The following is a 20768-nucleotide window of genomic DNA, read 5'->3' as shown; positions in this document are numbered from 1 at the left end:
TATCAAACTTTTCTGGTAGTATACCTAATCAGAGACTGATCATTTCTTTGTCAGTGGGCAAACGTACAAAATCAGCAGGAGATCAAATAATTTTTTTCCTCACTGTAGATTATTGAATAATGCTGAGATACATACGTGAAAGTTTGGTTTTCACATGAACACATTTGCTGGAAGGAAAATGTTTAGCAATGATTTTAGTGAAGCTTGGGATGCCTTAATTTGCAGAATAAGCAGGATATCTGCCTGTTTATTTATTGGTTTTTACTTCTGATCTTTGTGAAGGGGTCTCAAATTCAGACTTTCTTTGGAGTAAATCTGGGAAAAAAAATAATCTTCCCTCAGTTTTTAGCTATTATGCATAAGTAAAATCTGAAAAAATATTAAAGGCCAGCCTTTTCAGTACTCAAAAGACAATCTGCTTGAGTATAGAGCAGGGTGGGACTCACTAGTCAGGTGAGTAATGCATAGACCTGCTGAGTCCAAAGAACGGAAATACTTGTTAACCCTTCCTTTATATCTTGAACATTTTCCATAGGTTGGCTTGGTGCTGCAATAATCAATTTTCTCCGAAGAAGGGCAGGCGGAAACTGAAGGTGGGGCCAATTGCCAACATGGAACTGCCGTCCTCATGGTTCAGAGTTCCATGGAAGTGACAGAATCCTGGGGAGGAGCTGGTGCCCACTGCATTGGCAATGTGACCTGACATTTCTGATGATTGTATCATGTGCCATGGAGCACACCAGTGTATTTCTGCCAGCTCATGGTCTTTCCCCTGCCCCTCATACAACATGATCAAGGGAATGTAACTGTTGAGAACTAGCTCATGATTTTACAATTGGCATATATTGGAGTTAACGGGTGAATAATAAAAATTATATTATATATTCTATATTTTAACAATGATTGCTGTTCATCTGAAGTGGAAAATGGGGTGTTACCATCAGGCAGCATAGCTTTTTAATCTTAGAATTGTTCAAAGAAATATTAATTGCCTGATGGCTTATTATGATGATTTTTGCAAAAAAAAAAAAAAGACCAACAATTTGGCTCTTTGGATTTCCGTCAGAAGAGTACAGTGCATTCCCTCTTCTCTTTGTGATGCAAAAATGATTCTGAGCTACAGTACATAATTGGCCTAGTTAATGGAAGTTTTAAAGCCGTTTTCAATTTTTACATAGCGCTATGGCCTTTTTAATTCCAATCCCTGGTTAAGACAACTTTCTTTTAAAAACCAAAGGGCTATTTTAATGGTGGATGATCTTTACTTCATGGTGGAATCCAAGCTATTGTTCCCTGGATGTGCACTAATAAAACTATAGTATAACGTTTGAATAACCAAACGTACAATTTGTGGCTTTTGGTTTATGGAATCCATACTTGGTTCTGTTGGGGAAATTCTCCAGTTTCTTCCAAATTGTAATGGGGGGGGGGATTTAATAGCATGAATTGTAGCTGTTCTCTTGTCAATTCTGATCTCCATTTGTTTTCTAGCAATAGTACCTAACATATCAACTATTCTAAACTTAATTCTCTTCTTGTAATCAACTCATATTGTCTAGCTTTGAAAAGAACTGTTTATGCCTGTTTCCTCCAATGAAAATTGGCTGATAAAATCAGAAGCTCTGCTGGAAATTTTGCTAGTGTTCACATAAAACTTAGAACAGAAAATACCAGACAAGCTAGAATGAAAATGGCAATGTATAATCAAAATGTGTTCAATATATTTTATAGGATGTAAGAATTTTGTGGGTGGGCTAAATATTAGTAAGGCTATATAGGTAGTTCTCAACTTACGACCACAATAGAGTCCAAAATTTCCACTGCCTAGCAAGACAATTGTTAAGTGAGTTTTATCCTATTTTATGACCTTTCATGCCACAGTTGTTAAGTGAATCACTGCAGCTAATTAGTAACACAATTATTAATTATTCCATCTTGGGGAAGGGGCTTAATTTATCTGCCCAGTTAAAACTTAATTCAAAATTTGACTGATAGGAGTGAATTTAGAAGCAAGCATGCTTAGGAAGATATACTTCTTTGTCAAAACCGGCTTTTGGATATAGTTGGTCTAGACGTTTGTATACTGCAGTACAGTTCCCAGCAGTCCAGGCAGCAGGATCCATGATGAGGAGTGCTGAGATTTATAGTTCAATAACATCTGAAGGGCCTTCTTTCCAGTGCATTATTTCGAACTATCATGTCACAATACAGTATGACAACAAAAACTAAAAAAAATCTTCCAAAAGATGATTAGTATGTGACTACGAAGGTTAATTTCTTCTCATTTTTTCAGTGAAAAGCTTTGATTATGCTGTGTAAATCAAGGTTATTTTATCTTGCAGAGATTAGTTTATTGGCATAATGAAATGCCTGTAATTATAGATTTTTTTTACAGTATTTCAGGGAAAATACAATGATAAAGGAGCCCCATCTAGCTATATGACTTTTAAAAAACATCATCTACCGTATTTTTCCGTGTATAAGATGCTATTTTTTCCTGCAAACACCCTGTTCAAAAATCAGATGTGTCTTATACACGGAAAAATAATGGTAACCTCTGCAGCCCAGGGCATGCCTGTGTGGGTTGCCATGCTGCCTGGTGCAAGTATCAAGCCCCTGTGGGCTTGCCACTAATGGGAGGGGAAGGGGGCAAGATTGTCGGCTGGCCGAACTTCCGGATTTGCACGGAGAAATTCACCTGCCAGTGTGTCTTATACAAGGGTGCGTCTTATAGACAGAAAAATACTGTATGTGATGGTTAGCAGATAAAGTGTAATAAACAATATAGCACAGAATGTCTAATTCAAGACACTGCCCTCTGCTTTGGAGAAAGAAAGGCATTTTGGAAATTTAAAACAAATCTTGTGGAAAAATATTATATTTTCTCCAAAAACCTGCACATTTTTTGTGTCATTCCTTTCAATTAGTGAAAGAGATCTACACGTTTAAAAAAATCCTTCTATTTGCATAGTTAGTTTAATTTTCACAGTGACAGTACAAATGGCAAAACTTCAGTATGATCTTTCTGCCTTTCCTAAGTGTCCAAGTTGCCTTTTATATATTATGGAAAATTCACTGATAACTTTTTTGGGATTTAATTATTCCCATATATGATGTGGGAAACATAGAAAACAATGCTTTTGCTTTCATTTGAATGAAAAAAATGAAATTCTTCTCTAGGCTTTGAGAGCTTCATTCTAATATCCACTTATATTGCAGAAGTGCTGCTGAATCCAGATTCTGTACACACTTTGGAAGACCAAACTCTAGCATTTTGTTTGGTTATTGTAGTTTTATTTTCATTTCTGTTACAGTTCTGGATGTGAACCATGTCAATGATAACTTTGGCGTCCCAGGTCTCTTGTGCATGTTTTGATCCACATTTGCTGAATGTGAGAAACGCATAACAACCCTTTTTGTCCCTTCTATGCTTCATGAGGAAGAACTTGAGAACTTAATATTCATCAAAGATCCAGCTATAGCATCCCATCTTTAAAAATAGCATATTTAATGCATAAATATTAATTAAAAATTTTAGCTAGCTTGTATCCTAAAAATAAAAGCAACGTATAGCAATATAATAGTTGTTAGGATAGGGCAGGGGTAGGGCATAAATACAGGACCAGAAATAATGTGCTAGCTGAACATTAGTGCAAGTACAATCTCACTGTATAAGTTCTTGTATGGATAGGATGCACTCAAGATCTCTCCAATATGCTCAAGCATGACTGACATGAATCCATTGTCAAACCATTGGACAAAACAGCAAATCATTACTTCGTAGCATCATTCTACCCACATGCCTGAAAGTTACTATTCACTTTTTCAGACCCTGTATTTTAGACCTTCTTCCATCCAGCCTCTAATAAATAATTGAGTGATTCAATAATTTCATATGCAGTGATTAGGAGAATGACATTCTCATAAATTGCTATTTACATAATATGGGCTGATTCTCCTGCCTCTCATAACTTGCAATTAAAAGTGACATGTAAAGAGTAGGGAGACTTTTGAGAATGGATAATTCTTAATCCTGTGACATGGTAAGAAAGTTGCCTTCGAAATTATGCTGTTTATCTGAGAAACAAAACAATAAAATTTGAATGGTTTTATATAAGGAAGCAGGTTTTCCTAAAGTATAGATTGGTAGGGTTATATAATTTAATTGATGGGTTAGCCTGCAAGAACAAGGATAATTGCGTTTGAGCAAACTTCTAATTTAATGCTTGACTTTTTCCTTACTATCTAGGTATAGAATCTTAAGTGACGTGTGTAGTTGCTTGTGATAAAACGCCATAACCATTTCAGATTGATAAATCATCTCTCTTATTAATAAATAGCTATAAAATTATTAAGATTTAGGTTTGCTTCTCAATTTCTGTAAGAAAAAAATAACAGGCTTCAGCTATACACCTTGGTCAAAGTGCTGTTGTTGCCTTGGTATAAAGTTTTCAGACAATTTGAGTAAATGAGTTTTGACTTACACATTTGCACATTAAAATGTGAGTGGCTTTCTCCCTAAATATATTTCAGCTATACTTGCATTACAAAGTACTTAGCATTTTTCAAACATGTTTTGACAAATGGGAGAAAAGCTTTTATTTGTACACAACCTAAGGAAATCTGGATTTTAGGGGGAAATCTGTATTTATGATCTTACCTGCTTTCCAAAAACAAAACAAAAACCTTGTGGCTAAGTTTGTTTATACAAGCCAGAAGAATATAACAAATACAAATTAATCCCAATCAATATTGCCCAAATTTCACACATTAAAGGAACTGATCCCTCAGAATTCCTCACAGCAATAACAGCTTTACCCTTTTTTTTGTTTGGGTGTTCCATGAAACTTGACTCTGATTAAATTTCTCTGACTACATCTTTTGCTAAAATAAAATGTTATTTTACTTATTAAATACATTACAAACAACAGTCATATACACACACACACACACACACACATACATACACACACACATACATATATTTTTATAACCATTAAGGATACATATATACATATATATATTACAAAATCAAATTCTAGAAGGTGTTTAGGTTCATAGAGGTCTTTTTTCCATTGGAGAAGAGAGAGGGGTAGGACAATAAACACGTCAGTGTTTCTATACACAGAGAAGCCAGGTCTGGATTTGTAAACTGCATTCAGTTTAAATAGGCTCCAGCAAAAAAGTGCTAAACTCAAAAGTGAACTTTGTCTAGTGCTATATATCACAGAACATACAGAATTATTACATAACAGACTTTCTCGTGTTTCAACTATTTAAATCCATTGCAGAAAATTAGCCATTTGATCACTTGGTCACAATCTATTCTGCAGGAAAATCTAGAAATGTCCAGGAAAAACTTTTTTATTAATTTCTACACTTATAACCCATCTTTCTCTAAAAATCTCAAGAAACATGGATTGCTTCTCAGTCCACATTTGAACTTTGTTTCATAAAGTCACAATGTTTCAGTAAAGTTGGGATTTGACTCCAGGCCAATCTCACTGCTTGGGTGGGAGGCCAATTTAGACTAGTTTTTGAAAATTGCAACAATAGGTTTCTATAGTACAAGTTATGTGTAGCTGCTGCTCAAACACCCCACCTGTTGCCCTATGTTGTCTTTTGCATCCTGTATTGTTGCCAAGAGATTGAAATGCATGTTGCATGATAAGACGTTACCATTAGTTGGTCATCTTTCCTTCTCTCTATTCCATAAGGTAAGGATATGCCCATTATTTATTTTTACAAATACTATAGGAGAAAAATATGGAAATTTGAGCCTCACGCTTCTGATAGCAGCCCAAAGTACACTCATAAAGGAAATTTGAACTTGTCTAACAATAGGTCTGAGCTAATTCCATAGCCTATGTCTTCCTTGCTATGTCAGGACTAATGACCTAGATTTTCCATCCCAAGTTAGAAGCTTTTAAAAGATACTTCCAAAATTCTCTAGTAAACAAGCCTTCTCCTGTCTAGAAGTACTAATTATAACCTGCAAGAAAGCAAGCGGCTGCTGCTTCATGAGGTAGATCTAGTTGTAAGAAGGAACATGGGAAGGAAATGGTCATAGTTTGGAAATCTGCCTAGAAAAATTGGAAGGGGGGCAAATCCAAAGAATCTGCTGAGCCAAACGGGAAATAGGAGCAGTAACCAGCCAGACCTCTTGATAGTGTCTGATATCTTTGCTAAAAATCTGGGTGTGGTGAGAATAATCAATAAAGAATTTTACTTGAAGCCTCACTGAAAATATTCATAAGTAGTGCTAAAATAATTACATACCTTCTTGTTCTATGTATGTTGTCATCCAAACTCAGTTCTCAGATTCATTTGGCTTCTTTTTGAATGCTTGGGAAATACCTTGCACTCTATTTGTATTGAGGCTGAACAGCCAAAAACTAAGAACTACTAGGCTGTATGATAAAAGCAGCTACTAAATGTTCAGAAGTTGTTTACCATATATGCCGGCGTATTAGGCGACCCGGCGTATAAGACGACCCCCGTCTTTATAGCCAGGCCGCATTCCTAGAATGTTGCCTTATACGCCGGAAACTACCAGTATTTCCAGCGTATAAGATGACTCGGCTTATAAGACGACCCCCATCTTTGGTGCCGATTTCAGCGCTCGCGGAAGTCATCTTATACGCCGGCATTTACGGTAGTTACTAAATTATAAATAGTTAGCCAACTTTTTCAAGAAACTATTGCAAATTATAAACTACAGTATTTTATAAGGTACGTTACTTGAAATGCTTTGAAAAAACACCAAATGAGTTATTACTGTTTCCTTTTATGGCATCTTAATATTTACTGTGAAGCTGGATGCATACTATAAATTTCCAATGGATTTATCTTTCATCTAATCCAAGCTGCAATAAATTATAAAAAATAAAAAAAATCGGTTAAAATTATACTCTTATAACTGCTCACTTGGAACAAAACCTCACTAAATTGTTATAGACTGCCTTTCCTCTAGTAACACAAAACAGCTTGTGTGTGTGTGTTCCCACACGTCATCATCACAAGAACACTCACATAAAAAGTAATATTGAGAGGCTGTGATGAACTTGATGGCTCCCAGTAGGAATAGGATAATGTAAGATTGTAGTGTGATGAACTTGATGGCTCCCAGTAGGAATAGGATAATGTAAGATTGTAGTGTAAAATCCTTTGACAGTTTAACTAGCAATAGCTAAAACAGCTACTAGCCGTCAACAGCTGATTTTAATTTGTGCTGAAAGATTAAATGCTCTAAAGCTATATATAGTTCTTTCAAATTCACTAGGAGAAACAATATAGCAAAAATAATTTCATCCTTAATGCTCTGGTGATTTTTTTATAGTTAACAAAATGTTCTAAGGGAAAATAATGCACTGCTTCGAATCTAATTTCTAAAAGTATATTTCTCCACAAATGAGTCTGAGAATGTATAGGAATACCGATATTTTCCATATCAATCTATGTAAAGTATCAAAATAAACCTAAGAATAATTATTAGTTTTCATCCAGAATAAAGACCATACAAATACATATGTTTTGAAAAGCAAGTTAATACTAATTTTGTCAAGCTCCTTCAAGAGAATAGTATTTAAATCTCATTAAAATAGTCTTGGAGTGTCAGGAAAAGCTAAGTAGATGAAGTGGGGTGCAGGATTTTCATATATCTATGTTATTCTTGGCTTGTAATTAAATTCAACAATCTTCTGTCTTAAAAGGTCCCAACTACTGTTCATTATTTGAACTATGATCTTTGAAATAATCTTAAGTTATATGCTACATGAAGTAGTTTATTTCCTAAACAAATAAAGACCCAGTTTCATGCTCAATCTCCATTCTGGCCTGTCAACGTATATATACTCAAATCAGATTCCAGATCAGTTGGGCTAGTTCAAATTCTTTGTTCAGTTTGTGGGTCACATTTCACTCTCTTAGGCCTTTACTACATAGATCGCACCATCTTCACTCATTAATCTTGGTCACAAGTCCACCTATCTCAAATCCTTAGATTTTAATAGACCTAGCCCAAGTTTGCAAGATAACATAATACATCTTTTCATTAGGCTTCTATTGTGACTAACAAATAACAAGAAAATATCTACCCCCAGTGTGTATTTTTGCAGGGCACTATAAAGAAGAGAATAAGGTGGAATATTTAGTCAGACTAAAATCCTGTCTAGGAAAGCATTCTAGGAATCTTTAGGTTAAGTAGCTTTTGGCTTCAACTACATGAAGAATGTTAAATTATGACCCTAATACAATAGCCTGCATATTCAGGTAAGGATTGACATCATGCTCTTCTCTCAGTCTGGATCTTCTGGCTGCAACACTTTGGTTCTTCTCTGCTTCCGACCTTATTTGATTTAGTAGCAGATGGCATCCAGAATTAGCACAGCTATTCATCCATTCTTCTGTGGGCTCATTGGACCTTCTCAATCCACTTTCACATTTTCCAAATCGACCTTCATTATAGTTTTCACATCTTCCTGCATCTAATGTGTACAAAAAGTGTAGCTGGAGATAGGGATGTACCATCCCTGGAAAGCAAATGGATATGCCGGTAGCCTGAAGAGAAAGTTACAGGAGGATGTCTGAGAACAGATCTGTGGTGCTCACTAACTAGTATATATTTCTTCTACATGACCTTTTCTGTTATATAAAGTCATGGATTATTAGTGGTTAGAATGCAGTATTGCAGGCTAATTCTGCTGACTACCAGGGATTCAATCCTCACCCGCTCAGTTGACTCAGCCTTCCAAGGTCGATAAAATGAGGACCCAGATTGTTGGGGGCAATATACTGACTCTGTAAACTGTTTAGAGAGGGCTATAAAGCACTGTGAAGCAGTATATAAATCTAAGTGCTTTTGCTATCATGTAGTTCATAGCCAGTTCTGAGGTAATATAAATCACAGGATAATCTAAATAAACCTGTAATCTGATGTCCTGGGAGTCACACCAAATGCAGCAATTTGCAAATTCTGCAGCCTCTGATCCTAAGATGTCTGAAAGGTAATTGCTGAAGCAATTTAATACTGAAACCTTGTTTTTAATACATCTTGCTTTGTGCCATTGGTTAAATTCACTTCACAAATTTGTTCTACAGGCAAACCTCTATGTAGAGCCCATCAGAGCTGGTACTTTAGGGTGGTGGATCTATTCAACAGATATAAAAGTCCACTAACTCAGAACTAAAACCAATTAAACAAAAATTGTATAGAATTTCTGCTACTTCTTGATTACCATCAGACTCTTCTAGAGACTGCACAACACCCTACTTAAGCTTTCTTGATTCTGGAAGAAAAACACTCACCTTCCCTAATGCTGGGCAATGGTAATGTAAACTGTCCCACAAAATCATTTGATGAAGTTGTATCATAATCTTCTACTACAAAGCGCACCAGTGCCAGGTCTGGAACTTGTATCTGAAACGTCAACATCTCATTCCAACATGGATTGAATCCTGCAGAGGGAAAATCCAAGAAGTAGAACTTCAAGAGAGAAATAGTATGGAGATGCCTTGTTACAGCCAAATTCCAGTATAACGTATACTAAGAATTGCTTTAAATCTAGCAAATTTAAATTTGGAGTTTGACCTTTTTTCTCCGCTATCTAGTCTTATTTACAAATTTTCAAATTCAAATGCAATTTGTTTTTGACAAAATGTTTGCATTCAACAGATGATGTGATTTTAATAAATGTAAATACTACCTTGGGTGGATATAAGATGTTGCCTTATCATGTACCTGGCTAAACATTCACCTGCAATAACCTTCTCCTAATTCTGTTGAAAGGAAAAGAATCAATGAAGAATCTGAAAGATCCACACAATTTTCTTATCCCAGCACAAAGATGCTCACTCTACTTATTCCTTGCTGAGAGTGTGTCCTCACAATACTATTATAATGTCAACTCATTGAAAATTTGGAGATAGCTTTAGGTCTTTCTGTGTAGAAGAAGTGCTTTACATGTTAGGTCAGCACAAGACATTCCATGCAGATAACCGAGGTTTTCAGAGCAGGGAGAATAGGAAGAAAGCATGGCAAAAGCATTTGTATGGAAAAGCCAACTCAGAATAAGCCAGTTTCTTATATCAGTCCTGTTGTTTCACTGATTAAAGGTCAAATGAAAAAAACATGTCCAGAGGACTCCTTCAGACTTAACTACTCATGTTTCTTTTTATACTGAAATATTAAGAACTAACCCTGAGATTTTCTTCCAACTGTAGCTTTGTTCCTCCTTTAGTTCAATAGCAGGGACAAGGAAATCATGGTCCGTTAGATGCTGGTGGACTAACTGTCCACAATTCATGATTATCCATCATGCTGGATGGATCCAATACAACCAATAAAGTTTGGATGCCCATAGATTTACTTTCCCTGTTCTCCTTATTGTTTTTATTCCTACGCTTTGTCTCACCATTATTTAACCGATATTCAGTTTGTTTCTTGCAGCAGTCTGCAGGAATTCCATGAATCTCAATTCGTACAAAAGGATCAACAATGGAGGAACTCTTCTCTTTATTTAGTTTGGGAAGTTGCTGAGCTGTAATCACCTGAAAGGAGAAAAAAAATCATAATAATCATTTCTGCACTCTCTTGGTAATTCTTAAAAACAAATAAACAATGTACACAAAATTGGCTGAATATATTAATTAGTACAATCCTAAAATCAGAATTAATTTCCATTGGTTGAATTATGGCTAGAATGGCCAAAGGCAAACAAACAGAAAAGGGAGAGGGCTCCTACACTTATAATTGTTCAGTAGAAAAGAGAATTTTGGCAAGGGGTTTGCAAAACTACATATTTGCCACAATGCCATTTTCAATACAGATAATGAACGAGGGCTATTTGCTCACAGCTCTTCCAAGAAAAACAGAAGTCTTGCAGTCTCTGAAAATGATGCAAAGCTATTTTCCAAATTTAATATATATATCTGGGCTGCATGATAATATATTCCATCAGAAATATTGAAGTCTGACACCAACCATAGTAAAACTTATTTAATATTTTTAGCAAAGAGAAAAAAATTCTAAAAAGAAGAAAAAAAGAATTTTTTTAAATGGTTTTCAACCAAACTATCTTACAGAGTTATAAGATACAATGAGGGAAGCAAATATCCACACATATTGCTTTAGGCTCCTATGAACCATATATTAGTTCAAAATCGTAATAAAGCAGAGAATGATTGTTACAAGTAAAAAGGTGGCATGATCTGGGTGCTCGTCTCCAAAATTCTATTAATAGAGTATTGTAAAGTATCCCTTTACAATAAAAAAGATCTCCTGGAAGCTCTTTTATGCTTGGCTTTTAAATAAAAGTGTTTTATATTAAAGGTATACATGTTTCAGGTTCTGTCGAACCTGGAAATGGTAGTACATTTAATTATGGTCATGACTGTAAAGCCAAGTAATAGGATTAATACAATGATGTTTCTTGTTAAGTTTACTGTTCCATCCATTCAACTTTCCATTTATATGCACCTAAATATATATAGCAAGCAATTCAAAGAACATACGGGCATCTTACATTCTACTATACCTTGATCGTGAGGGCAATGGGGTTCTGGCCACTCCTATGAATGGGAACCTTGGGGTCAAAATTACTCTGGTTATTGCGTAAGAAAGCAGGTTTCAGCACATAGCCACAGCAGCCATTCACCAAAAAGCGCCCATCATTCAAATCCATCTCAGCACCTGGTGTCTGGAAATTCAGGGCCACTAAAATATGACCATAAAAAGAAAAGTGATTAATGTCATAAAACTGGAATATTATCATGGTGCACTTTTATAAAACTTTGTACCTACCAGCACATTAAAAAAAAACCTAAGCAGCACTGTCACCTAGTGCAAAGTGTGGCAGCGATAGCAGTCTTTGGGATCTCTGCGATGGCCCAGATTATACCTCTGCTTCTCAAACATCACCAGCTATTGGTTTGCTTCCAAGTGCAGTTCAAGATAGTGGTTATGACGTTTGGAGCCATTAATGGCATAGGTCTAGGCTACCAGATGAACCGCTAGAACAAGCCCATCCTACTTGTGCCAACAGAGAGGGTCTACTTTGGATCCCATCAGTCAAAAAACTCTGTCAAGATCCAGAAGAATCTTCTGTGCTGCAGCACCCACTCTTTGGAACACATTACGCCCTAAGATAAAATCTGCACCCACCCACCTATTCTCCTGCAAGACTGTAAAGACCTGGCTCTGCCAGTTGGCCTGGGAACCAAATGCAGCAATTGCACACTGGAGGTGGCTGCTATATTGATGACAGATTTCATCTCCCACCTTCCTCCCTCCCTCTCTCTCTCTCCCCATTCATCATTTGGGTTATCATTATTTGTGTATTCTCGTTGTGTTCCTTTTTCATTGTTTATTTTCTGGGTTCCATTATTTTACTTCTCTTTACACTCCTTTCATTCTCTTCCTTTTTATTATTGTAAGCCATCTATAGTAGCCTCATGACAAGATAAGTGGCAAATAAATTTAACAAATAAATAAATAAATAATAATGAGGAATAAAATAGGACTAGACCTGGGAAGAATAAAGACAAGGATATCTGTATTCAATATACTCCCTCATATTAATTCCTTATTAATTTGCAGAATCCTAGGATATATACATTTGTCTTCATTCTTGATTATTAATTTGCTCTAAGAAATGCATATTACATTTAATTCAAAAATATATCTAGGCTGCTGAAGGAAAGTACTATGGAACAAAACATTTTAATGCTTTGACTTTGCACATTATTTTAAAACCTCAAGTAGATAGCAGAGCATCTACTTAAAATCCAAATGATCTCAGAGTCAGTTTCTTCAACTCTGTGACCTCAAGCCGACAACCATTGCCCATCCTATTCGGCTCAATGGACAGTCTTCTTTCTTTGCCTAAGACAACTTTTTCCAGTGAATAAACAATAACATGAAAAGATCTACACAATTCCAGATGCACCAAATGATCCATGATATTCTCATTGGTCACTAGATAATGTGGCTACAGGCTTGGCCTCTGTTACTCTGCAGTGCTGCTGCTGCACAGCCAAAGGGATTAGTTAACATAAGGAGGACAGAGTTCCACAATAACACAGTTGTGGTCTGCCTTTGTAGTCTGAGTAAGCTGCCACTCAATCATGGACTGAGCTCCTTCCAAACTGCTCATCCTCAACCCTGCTTCTCTCGCAAGCCACTTTCATTTTTCAGGGTAAAGCAAGGATGACTAGGTTTGAAGATTCCAAGTTACTGGGAAGTACCCATCTCTCCTTCTCAGTTATTGAGGTTGTGGGTAATGTTCCTCCAATTTATGATTCACTTGTAAAATCAAAGCAAGTCCAACAGAGAGTGACTGGGAGAGAGAAGGTGACTAGGAATGAAGTTCACGGCATGGATTACGCCTTCTCTTTGCTCTTACCAATCTGGCAGCCAACATTCCACATCTCTTGAGGGTTGTAGTTGGAGGAGTTCATCTTCAGACCCAGTGGGTAGATACGGCTGAGGTACCGGGTGTTGTATCGGACAAAAAGATTTCCTGCAGAAAGGAAAGAAACTTCCAGCCTTAGACCAAAAAGAAGGAAAGAGGCAGTGGTCCTGCTGTTGATTTCTATGCACCTAACAATGATGGAATACTACAGATAGATCTCACTTATCAGTGATAATTGGGACCAGGAACTCTGTTGCTAAGCAAAGTGGTCATAAAGTGAGATGTCACATCACCATGACAACTTATGATGGCAGTTCCAGCATTCCCAATTGCAGTTATTAAGCAAATCCCACATGGTCACAGCATCCCATGGCCATATGATCACCATTGGTGACCTACTGCTGGCTTCCCCAATGACTTTGCTTATTGAAAGCTAGCAACAAAGGTGGCAAATACCAATTTCATTACCATAGGACATTGCAACATTGTAATGGAGTGCTGGTTGCCAAGATCGAGATCACATATCCACAGAGACACTGCATCAGCTGCAATTACAAAGACCTATTGCAAGTACCCCTCATTCAGAACCATCGTATGGTTCAGATGGTTGCTGTACAAGAACTGGTATTATTTTGCTTTTGAGTAGATTTTAGATAATTATTAATAGTTTTAATTATATTATCATTTTTGACTTAATTTGTTAATATTTGTATTGAGAAGGAGTTAAAGTGTCTTATGGTTTTGATTAATAGTATAGTTGGTTTATGTTAGTTGGATTACATTTGTTTATTAATTTGTTTTACCCTGTAATCAGCTCTGGGAAGTGGGGGAGGGGGGATGGGGTGGGGAGGTTTATATTGTAATATATTTATAAAACTTTTAATAAAAAAAAGAACTGGTATTATTGCAGATGACATTCTTATTTAAAAGAAATTTGTAAACCTTGTACTGCTATCCCAATGTTGATGCAAAAGACTTTAGCAAAATAGTAAGTTACTCTAAGAACTGGTCCAAATTAGAAGTGATGCCTATAGGTGAAAATAGATGAAAAATACCCATCCATTTAAATAATATTAATACTTAATAACTAAGGAATATTAATTCTGTATTTGTACCAAATACATTAATTATCTAGGCATATGAACACCAAACGTTAGAGCTCTCCTAACATCTGCCACTCCAAGTCAGATACTCCCTTGAATATTTTCCTCCAAATATCCCCTGATGGTAGCTAGGAAGCCCGTCTTTTCTGTGGCAGCTCCTACCTTATAGAACACTCTTCGCCTTAGATGTTTGGCAGGTCTCCATACTTTTAGCCTTCCATAAAGCTTTAAAGCTGGCTTTTATCTCAAGTGCTGGGATAAGATGAGGTGACTGCACATCAAAAGTTTGACCCAGTTCCAGGTTTTTATTTTTATAGTTTTTATAGTTTTAATGCTGCTTTTATGCTGTTTTAATTTTTGATTAAGAACCACCTAGAATTGGTTATAAGATGGGCAGCTATATAAATGTTTTGAATCAATAATAAAAAATTATAAATAGAATATATAGTGAAGTTTCAGATATTGATAAATAGTATATAATAAAATAAAATATAGTATATAATAAAATAAATTCTTGGTTTAGAAAATCTCTGTGGGAGTTCTTCGATTATGCGAATATCTTTACAGAAAATACAATTACCAATTAATGAGGGAAGACTTGGTCTTCCTAACCTGGAACCCATCATGTTTACCTTTGTCAAGTATTAAATATTGGAAGCCAACAATTGATATTAATTTTCAGAGGTAGGCAACTATGGAATATACATATAGAATGTAACATTGCTGGTTGGATACTAAAATTCTAGTATCTCTGGAAATAATTATCTCAATTAGAAAACTATGGAATGGAATGTCTAATAAAAGTTCAACCCTTTTTCCCCATGTTAAATTAACTTTATGAAGAAACCCAACTTACAAATTGAAAAAAAGAAGATGATATGGAAAAATTGAATGGAAATGAGGATATTGACCTTGGATCAAATGATAAATGATGTGAGTGGATTTTTATCATATTGTGTGTTAAGAAACAAATATCATCTATATGATATAGCCCAGTGGTGGTGAACCTATGGCACAGGTGCCAGAGGTGGCACTCGGAGCCCTCTCTGTGGGCACATGTTTCGTTGCCCCAGCCTTGTCTCCCCTTGCAACCCCCACCTCACCAGCAGCCCCCTGGAGGAGAGTTGCCCCTGAGTGTGGCCCACGCGGAGCAGCTCAGCCAGGCAGCCAGGCAGCGTAGACAAGACTCTGCCCTCATTCCCCATTGTGCACAGTTGATGCTGTAGGGTGCGGGCAGAGGGCATGGCCATCACGGCACTGCTGGGCTGCTTGGGTGATCTGTGGTGGGCCCTGGAGGTGGTGAGTGGCCCTGTGGGCAGGCGGGGTGGGGGCGGGGCAGGGGATGGAGTGGGGGCAGGGGCAGTTTTTGGGTACTCGGTCTCTAAAAGTTTCTCCATCACTGATATACCCAACAGAAATATTTACAGTTATAACACTTGCTAACAACATTGTTTGGACTAGCAGTATTCTCAGCTTCTGAAACACCCAAGATATAGAGCAACTTGTTAAGTTCTTTAAACTAAAAAAAACCCTATACTTTCTATAGATATTGGTTATCAAGAAATCATTTTGATATTCATATGCTAAGAAATGATTGGAATAAAAAATTAGACGTTCCTATATTGCTTAGATAATGGAATGGTGTTTTAACCTCCATATCACCAGTGTCAATGGATCTTATACTATAATTTATACAACAACAAAAATAATACTTAAACTCCTTTACATCTATATAGAAAAGGATTGCCTAGGCCAGCATTTATTGAAGATGTAGTAAGGATAATGTTGTTTTAAAACAGATGTTTCTACAATGTCCTTTACATACTAGGTTTTGGGAGGAAGTGGTGGACTATATAAATGTAACTGTGTGACAAAGCTAACATTTTCAGGAAATAATATTCTTCTGAATTACATACTTAGTCTTGAAATTTGATAAATGGACAACATAAATGGATTCTCCATGCTCTTACTTTAGCAAAATACTGATATTGAAGTATTGGAAAGATAAATAAATAGTCCCTTTTACTCAGTAGACAAGGACCAGATTGCACTTGTGATCTATTAGCAGATTGTCTGTAGGTAAATTATTGTACTTGCCACTATGTACATACAAATATAATGGAATATGGCAGGGCTTTTGAACAGTGGTACGGGTACCACTTGTGATACATTGGCACCTGGCAGGTGGTACGTGACCATCCTAAAAAGTGGTAGCAGGGGAGGGGAATGAGGTGAACTGGTGGTAGCACTGCACAAGCCTGAGTGTTGGCTGGAGCTGCAGGGCTGTCAGGGCTAAGCACCAGGCTCCAGCTGGAGCTCGGCGCTGATCCTGGCACTTCTGCTGAGCCCAGAAGTGCCAATCAGCTGGAATGTTGCAGCATCTCCAGGGTCTTGTGATTTACATTCAGATGCTTGGCAACTGATTCATATTTATGACGGTCACAGTGTCCCAGGGTCATGTGAAGTGACCAAAACCTGCTGCAACCACCCAGCAGATGGGGAGAATAAAAACCAAACACCCCCCCCCCCATCCCCACTTCCAATCCTCAACAGAAATGCTCACAATAATGAAAACCTCAGACAGGAGGAAGAGCACCGCCGGGTGGGCAGGCAGGTGTCTTGCTCGGCTGTGCCTTGGGGGCACTTTTTTCAGTGCCATTGTAACTTCGAACAGTCACTAAGCGAACTGTTGTAAGTTGAGGACTACCTATACTTTATCACTTTTTTCTTTTTTGGGGGGGTCATCAAGTTTTTGACACCTTGCTAGGCAACTGGTGGTACTCGGATATTGCCATATCCTAAAAGTGGTACAATGGGTAAAAAGGTTGAAAAGCCCTGGAATATGGAACTCATTTGTACAAAGCAGGTTATAAAAAGGATAGTTATATAAATGTATTAAACATTTACACGTTTTCAATAATAAATGCATTTTTGTTGCATTTTACTTCATTTTTTTTAAGAAATACACTTTTTGCTTTGTTCTTTGACAATGTATATATTTTTGTTTTTGTTTTTTGTTCTTTTTTCATTTTTTTTCTATTTCAAAATCAATAAAAGAATAAATTAAAAAATAACTTCAAATTGTTGTTGAATGAGTGGACGTTTAATAAGAACTACCTGTATGCCTATCCCAACTGGAACTGGCTACAACACAAGGTCATGAATAAATTGATCAGTCTTGTCCTGCTTGACTCACATATCTATATTCTGCCAGATAGAATGTTTTTGAGCACTGGGATATCTTATTACAATATTGCAGATTATATTCCTGCACTCCTTCTCAGTCTCTAAAACCTGACTACCTATAAGACTAGCCTGGAGGTCAAGAATTTTGTAATATGTTCACCTACTTTCTACAGCTTTTACAAAAAAGTATGTTTGTTTGTGTGTGTGTGTTTGTGTCTATGGATTGCAGAATATGTGTATTAGCTATACTCCTAATCACTACCTTTAAGTCTGGTTCACAGATCATGTTATGGTAAGATTTTTAAAAAAAAAATGTGGTGTGATGAACAAGGTATAATAGCCTATGTCACTATTGTTGTTGTTGTTAATTGCGAAGTCGTGTCCAACCCATCGCGACCCCATGGACAATGTTCCTCCAGGTCTTCCTGTCCTCTACCATCTTCTGGAGTACATTTAAGTTCACACCTACTGCTTCAGTGACTCCATCCAGCCATCTCATTCTCTGTCGTCCCCTTCTTCTATTGCCCTCAATCTTTCCCAGCATTAGGTCCTTCTCCAGTGAGTCCTTCCTTCTCATTAGGTGGCCAAAGTATTTGAGTTTCAACTTCAGGATCTGGCCTTCTAAGAGCAGTCGGGGTTGATCTCTTCTAGGACTGACCGGTTTGAACGCCTTGCAGTCCAAGGGACTCGCAAGAGTCTTCTCCAGCACCATAGTTCAAAGGCCTCAATTCTTTTGCGCTCAGCCTTTCTTATGGTCCAACTTTCACAGCCATAAATTGCAACTGGGAAAACCATGGCCTGGACTATACGCACTTTTGTTGGCAGGGTGATGTCTCTGCTTTTTAGTATGCTGTCTAGATTTGCCATAGCTTTCCTCCCCAGGAGCAAGCGTCTTTTAATTTCTTGGCTACAGTCCCCACCTGAGCTGATCTTGGAGCCCAGAAAAATAAAATCTGTCACTACCTCCATTTCTTCCCCATCTATTTGCCAGGAATTGAGAGGGCCGGATGCCATGATTTTGGTTTTCTTAATGTTGAGTTTCAAGCCAACTTTTGCAATCTCCTTCTTCACCCGCATCAAGAGGCTCTTTAGTTCCTCTTCACTTTCTGCCATTAGAGTGGTATCATCTGCATATTTTAGGTTGTTGATATTTCTCCCGGCAATCTTAATTCCAACTTTTGATTCATCTAGCCCTGCCTTTCTCATGATGTGCTCTGCATATAAGTTAAATAGGCCGGGCGACAGTATACAGCCTTGCCGGACTCCTTTTCCAATTTTGAACCAATCAGTGGTTCCGTGTCCAGTTCTCACTGTTGCTTCTTGACCCGCATATAAGTTTCTCAAGAGACACATGAGATGGTCTGGTACTCCCATCTCTTTAAGAACTTGCCACAATTTGTTGTGATCCACACAATCAAAGGCTTTAGCATAATCAATGAAGCAGAAGTAGATGTTTTTCTGGAACTCCCTAGCTTTCTCCATGATCCAGCATATGTTGGCAATTTGATCTCTAGTTCCTCTGCCTCTTCGAAATCCTGCCTGTACTTCTGGTAGTTCTCGATCTACATACTGCTGGAGTCTAGCTTGTAGGATTTTAAGCATAACTTTACTAGCATGTGAAATGAGTGCAATGGTGCGATAGTTTGAACATTCTTTGGCGTTGCCTTTCTTTGGAATTGGAATGTAAACTGACCTTTTCCAATCCTGTGGCCACTGTTGAGTTTTCCAAATTTGCTGGCAAATTGAGTGTAGCACTTTTACTGCATCGTCTTTTAAGATTTTGAATAGCTCAGCTGGAATACTGTCACCTCCACTAGCTTTGTTGTTGCTCAGATTTTCTAAGGCCCATTTCACTTCACATTCTAGGATGTCTGGTTCGAGGTCAGTGACCATCTCATTGTGGTTATCTGGGATGTTAAGCTCATTCTTGTATAGTTCTTCTGTGTAGTTTTGCCATCTCTTCTTAATCTCTTCTGCCTCTGTTAGGTCCCTGCCATTTTGGTCCTTTATCATGCCCATCTTTGCATGAAACGTTCCCTTCATATCTCCAATTTTCTTGAAGAGAGCTCTGGTCCTCCCTATTCTGTTGTCTTCTTCTATTTCTTTGCACTGTTCATTTAAGAAGGCATTCTTATCTCTTCTAGCTATTCTCTGGAATTCTCCATTCAATTGGGTGTATCTTTCTCTTTCTCCTTTGCCTTTCTCTTCCCTTCTTTCCTCAGCTATTTGCAAAGCTTCCTCAGACAGCCATTTTGCTTTCTTGCATTTCTTTTTCTTTGGGATGGTTTTAGTTGCTACCTCTTGTACAATGTTGCGAACTTCCATCCATAGTTCTTCAGGCACTCTGTCTATCAGATCTAATTCCTTAAATCTATTTGTCACCTCTACTGTATATTCATTAGGAATATGATTTAGTTCATACCTGAGTGGCCTAGTGCTTTTCCCTACTTTTTTCAATTTAAGCCTAAATTTTGCAACGAGAAGCTCATGATCTGAGCCACAGTCAGCTCCTGGTCTTGTTTTTACTGACTGTATAGAGCTTCTCCATCTTTGGCTGCAGAGCACATAGTCAATCTGATTTCTATGTTGACCGTCTGATGATGTCCATGTGTAGAGCCGTCTCTTGGGTTGTTGGAAAAGAGTGTTTGTTATGACCATTGTATTCTCTTGACAAAATTCTATCAGCCTGTGCCCTGCTTCATATTGTACTCCAAGGCCAAACTTGCCTGTTATTCCGGTTATCTTTTGGCTTCCTACCTTAGCATTCCAATCCCCCATGTTGATAAGGACATCATTTTTTGGTGTTAATTCTATAAGGTGCTGTAGGGCTTCATAGAACCGGTCAATTTCATCATCTTCAGCACCAGTGGTTGGGGCATAGATTTGGACTATTGTGATATTGAATGGTTTGCCTTGGATTCGAATTGAGATCATTCTGTCATTTTGGGGATTGTATCCCAGTATTGCTTTTCCTATTCTTTTATTGACTATGAAGGCTACTCCATTTCTTCTGAGGGATTCTTGCCCACAGTAGTATACCTGATGGTCATCTGAGTTAAATTCACCCATT

General features: G+C 37.4%; 2 protein-coding genes across 11 annotated transcripts in view; one reads left to right on the top strand and one right to left on the bottom strand.

Moving 5' to 3' along the window:
- NMT1 (N-myristoyltransferase 1) overlaps positions 1-1335 on the top strand; it is a 36426-nt gene extending 35091 nt beyond the window's left edge. For both annotated transcript variants that reach the window (XM_039331393.1, XM_039331394.1), the window contains exon 12: positions 536-1335. In XM_039331393.1, coding sequence (XP_039187327.1) covers positions 536-556 — 21 coding nt within the window. In that variant the 3' untranslated portion in view covers positions 557-1335. The remainder of the gene's footprint in view (positions 1-535) is intronic.
- Positions 1336-3486: 2151 nt separating this feature from the next.
- Positions 3487-20768, bottom strand: part of PLCD3 (phospholipase C delta 3) — a 92652-nt gene continuing 75370 nt past the window's right edge. For 8 of the 9 annotated variants that reach the window (XM_039331384.1, XM_039331383.1, XM_039331385.1 and 5 more), the window contains 5 exons: positions 13401-13517; positions 11535-11713; positions 10413-10548; positions 9307-9456; positions 3487-8486 (listed from right to left, as the gene is read on the bottom strand). In XM_039331384.1, coding sequence (XP_039187318.1) covers positions 8239-8486; positions 9307-9456; positions 10413-10548; positions 11535-11713; positions 13401-13517 — 830 coding nt within the window. In that variant the 3' untranslated portion in view covers positions 3487-8238. Of the gene's footprint in view, positions 8560-9306; positions 9457-10412; positions 10549-11534; positions 11714-13400; positions 13518-20768 lie in introns of all 9 variants that reach the window. The other variant, XM_039331388.1, reaches the window with a different exon arrangement.

Source organism: Crotalus tigris, unplaced genomic scaffold (genome assembly GCF_016545835.1).
Source record: "Crotalus tigris isolate CLP2741 ecotype Arizona unplaced genomic scaffold, ASM1654583v1 scf7180000024437.13266115, whole genome shotgun sequence".
NCBI classification, from domain to species: Eukaryota; Metazoa; Chordata; class Lepidosauria; order Squamata; family Viperidae; genus Crotalus; species Crotalus tigris.
Note: the sequence above shows the minus strand (reverse complement) of the source record. Positions and strands in the feature narration are given on the sequence as shown.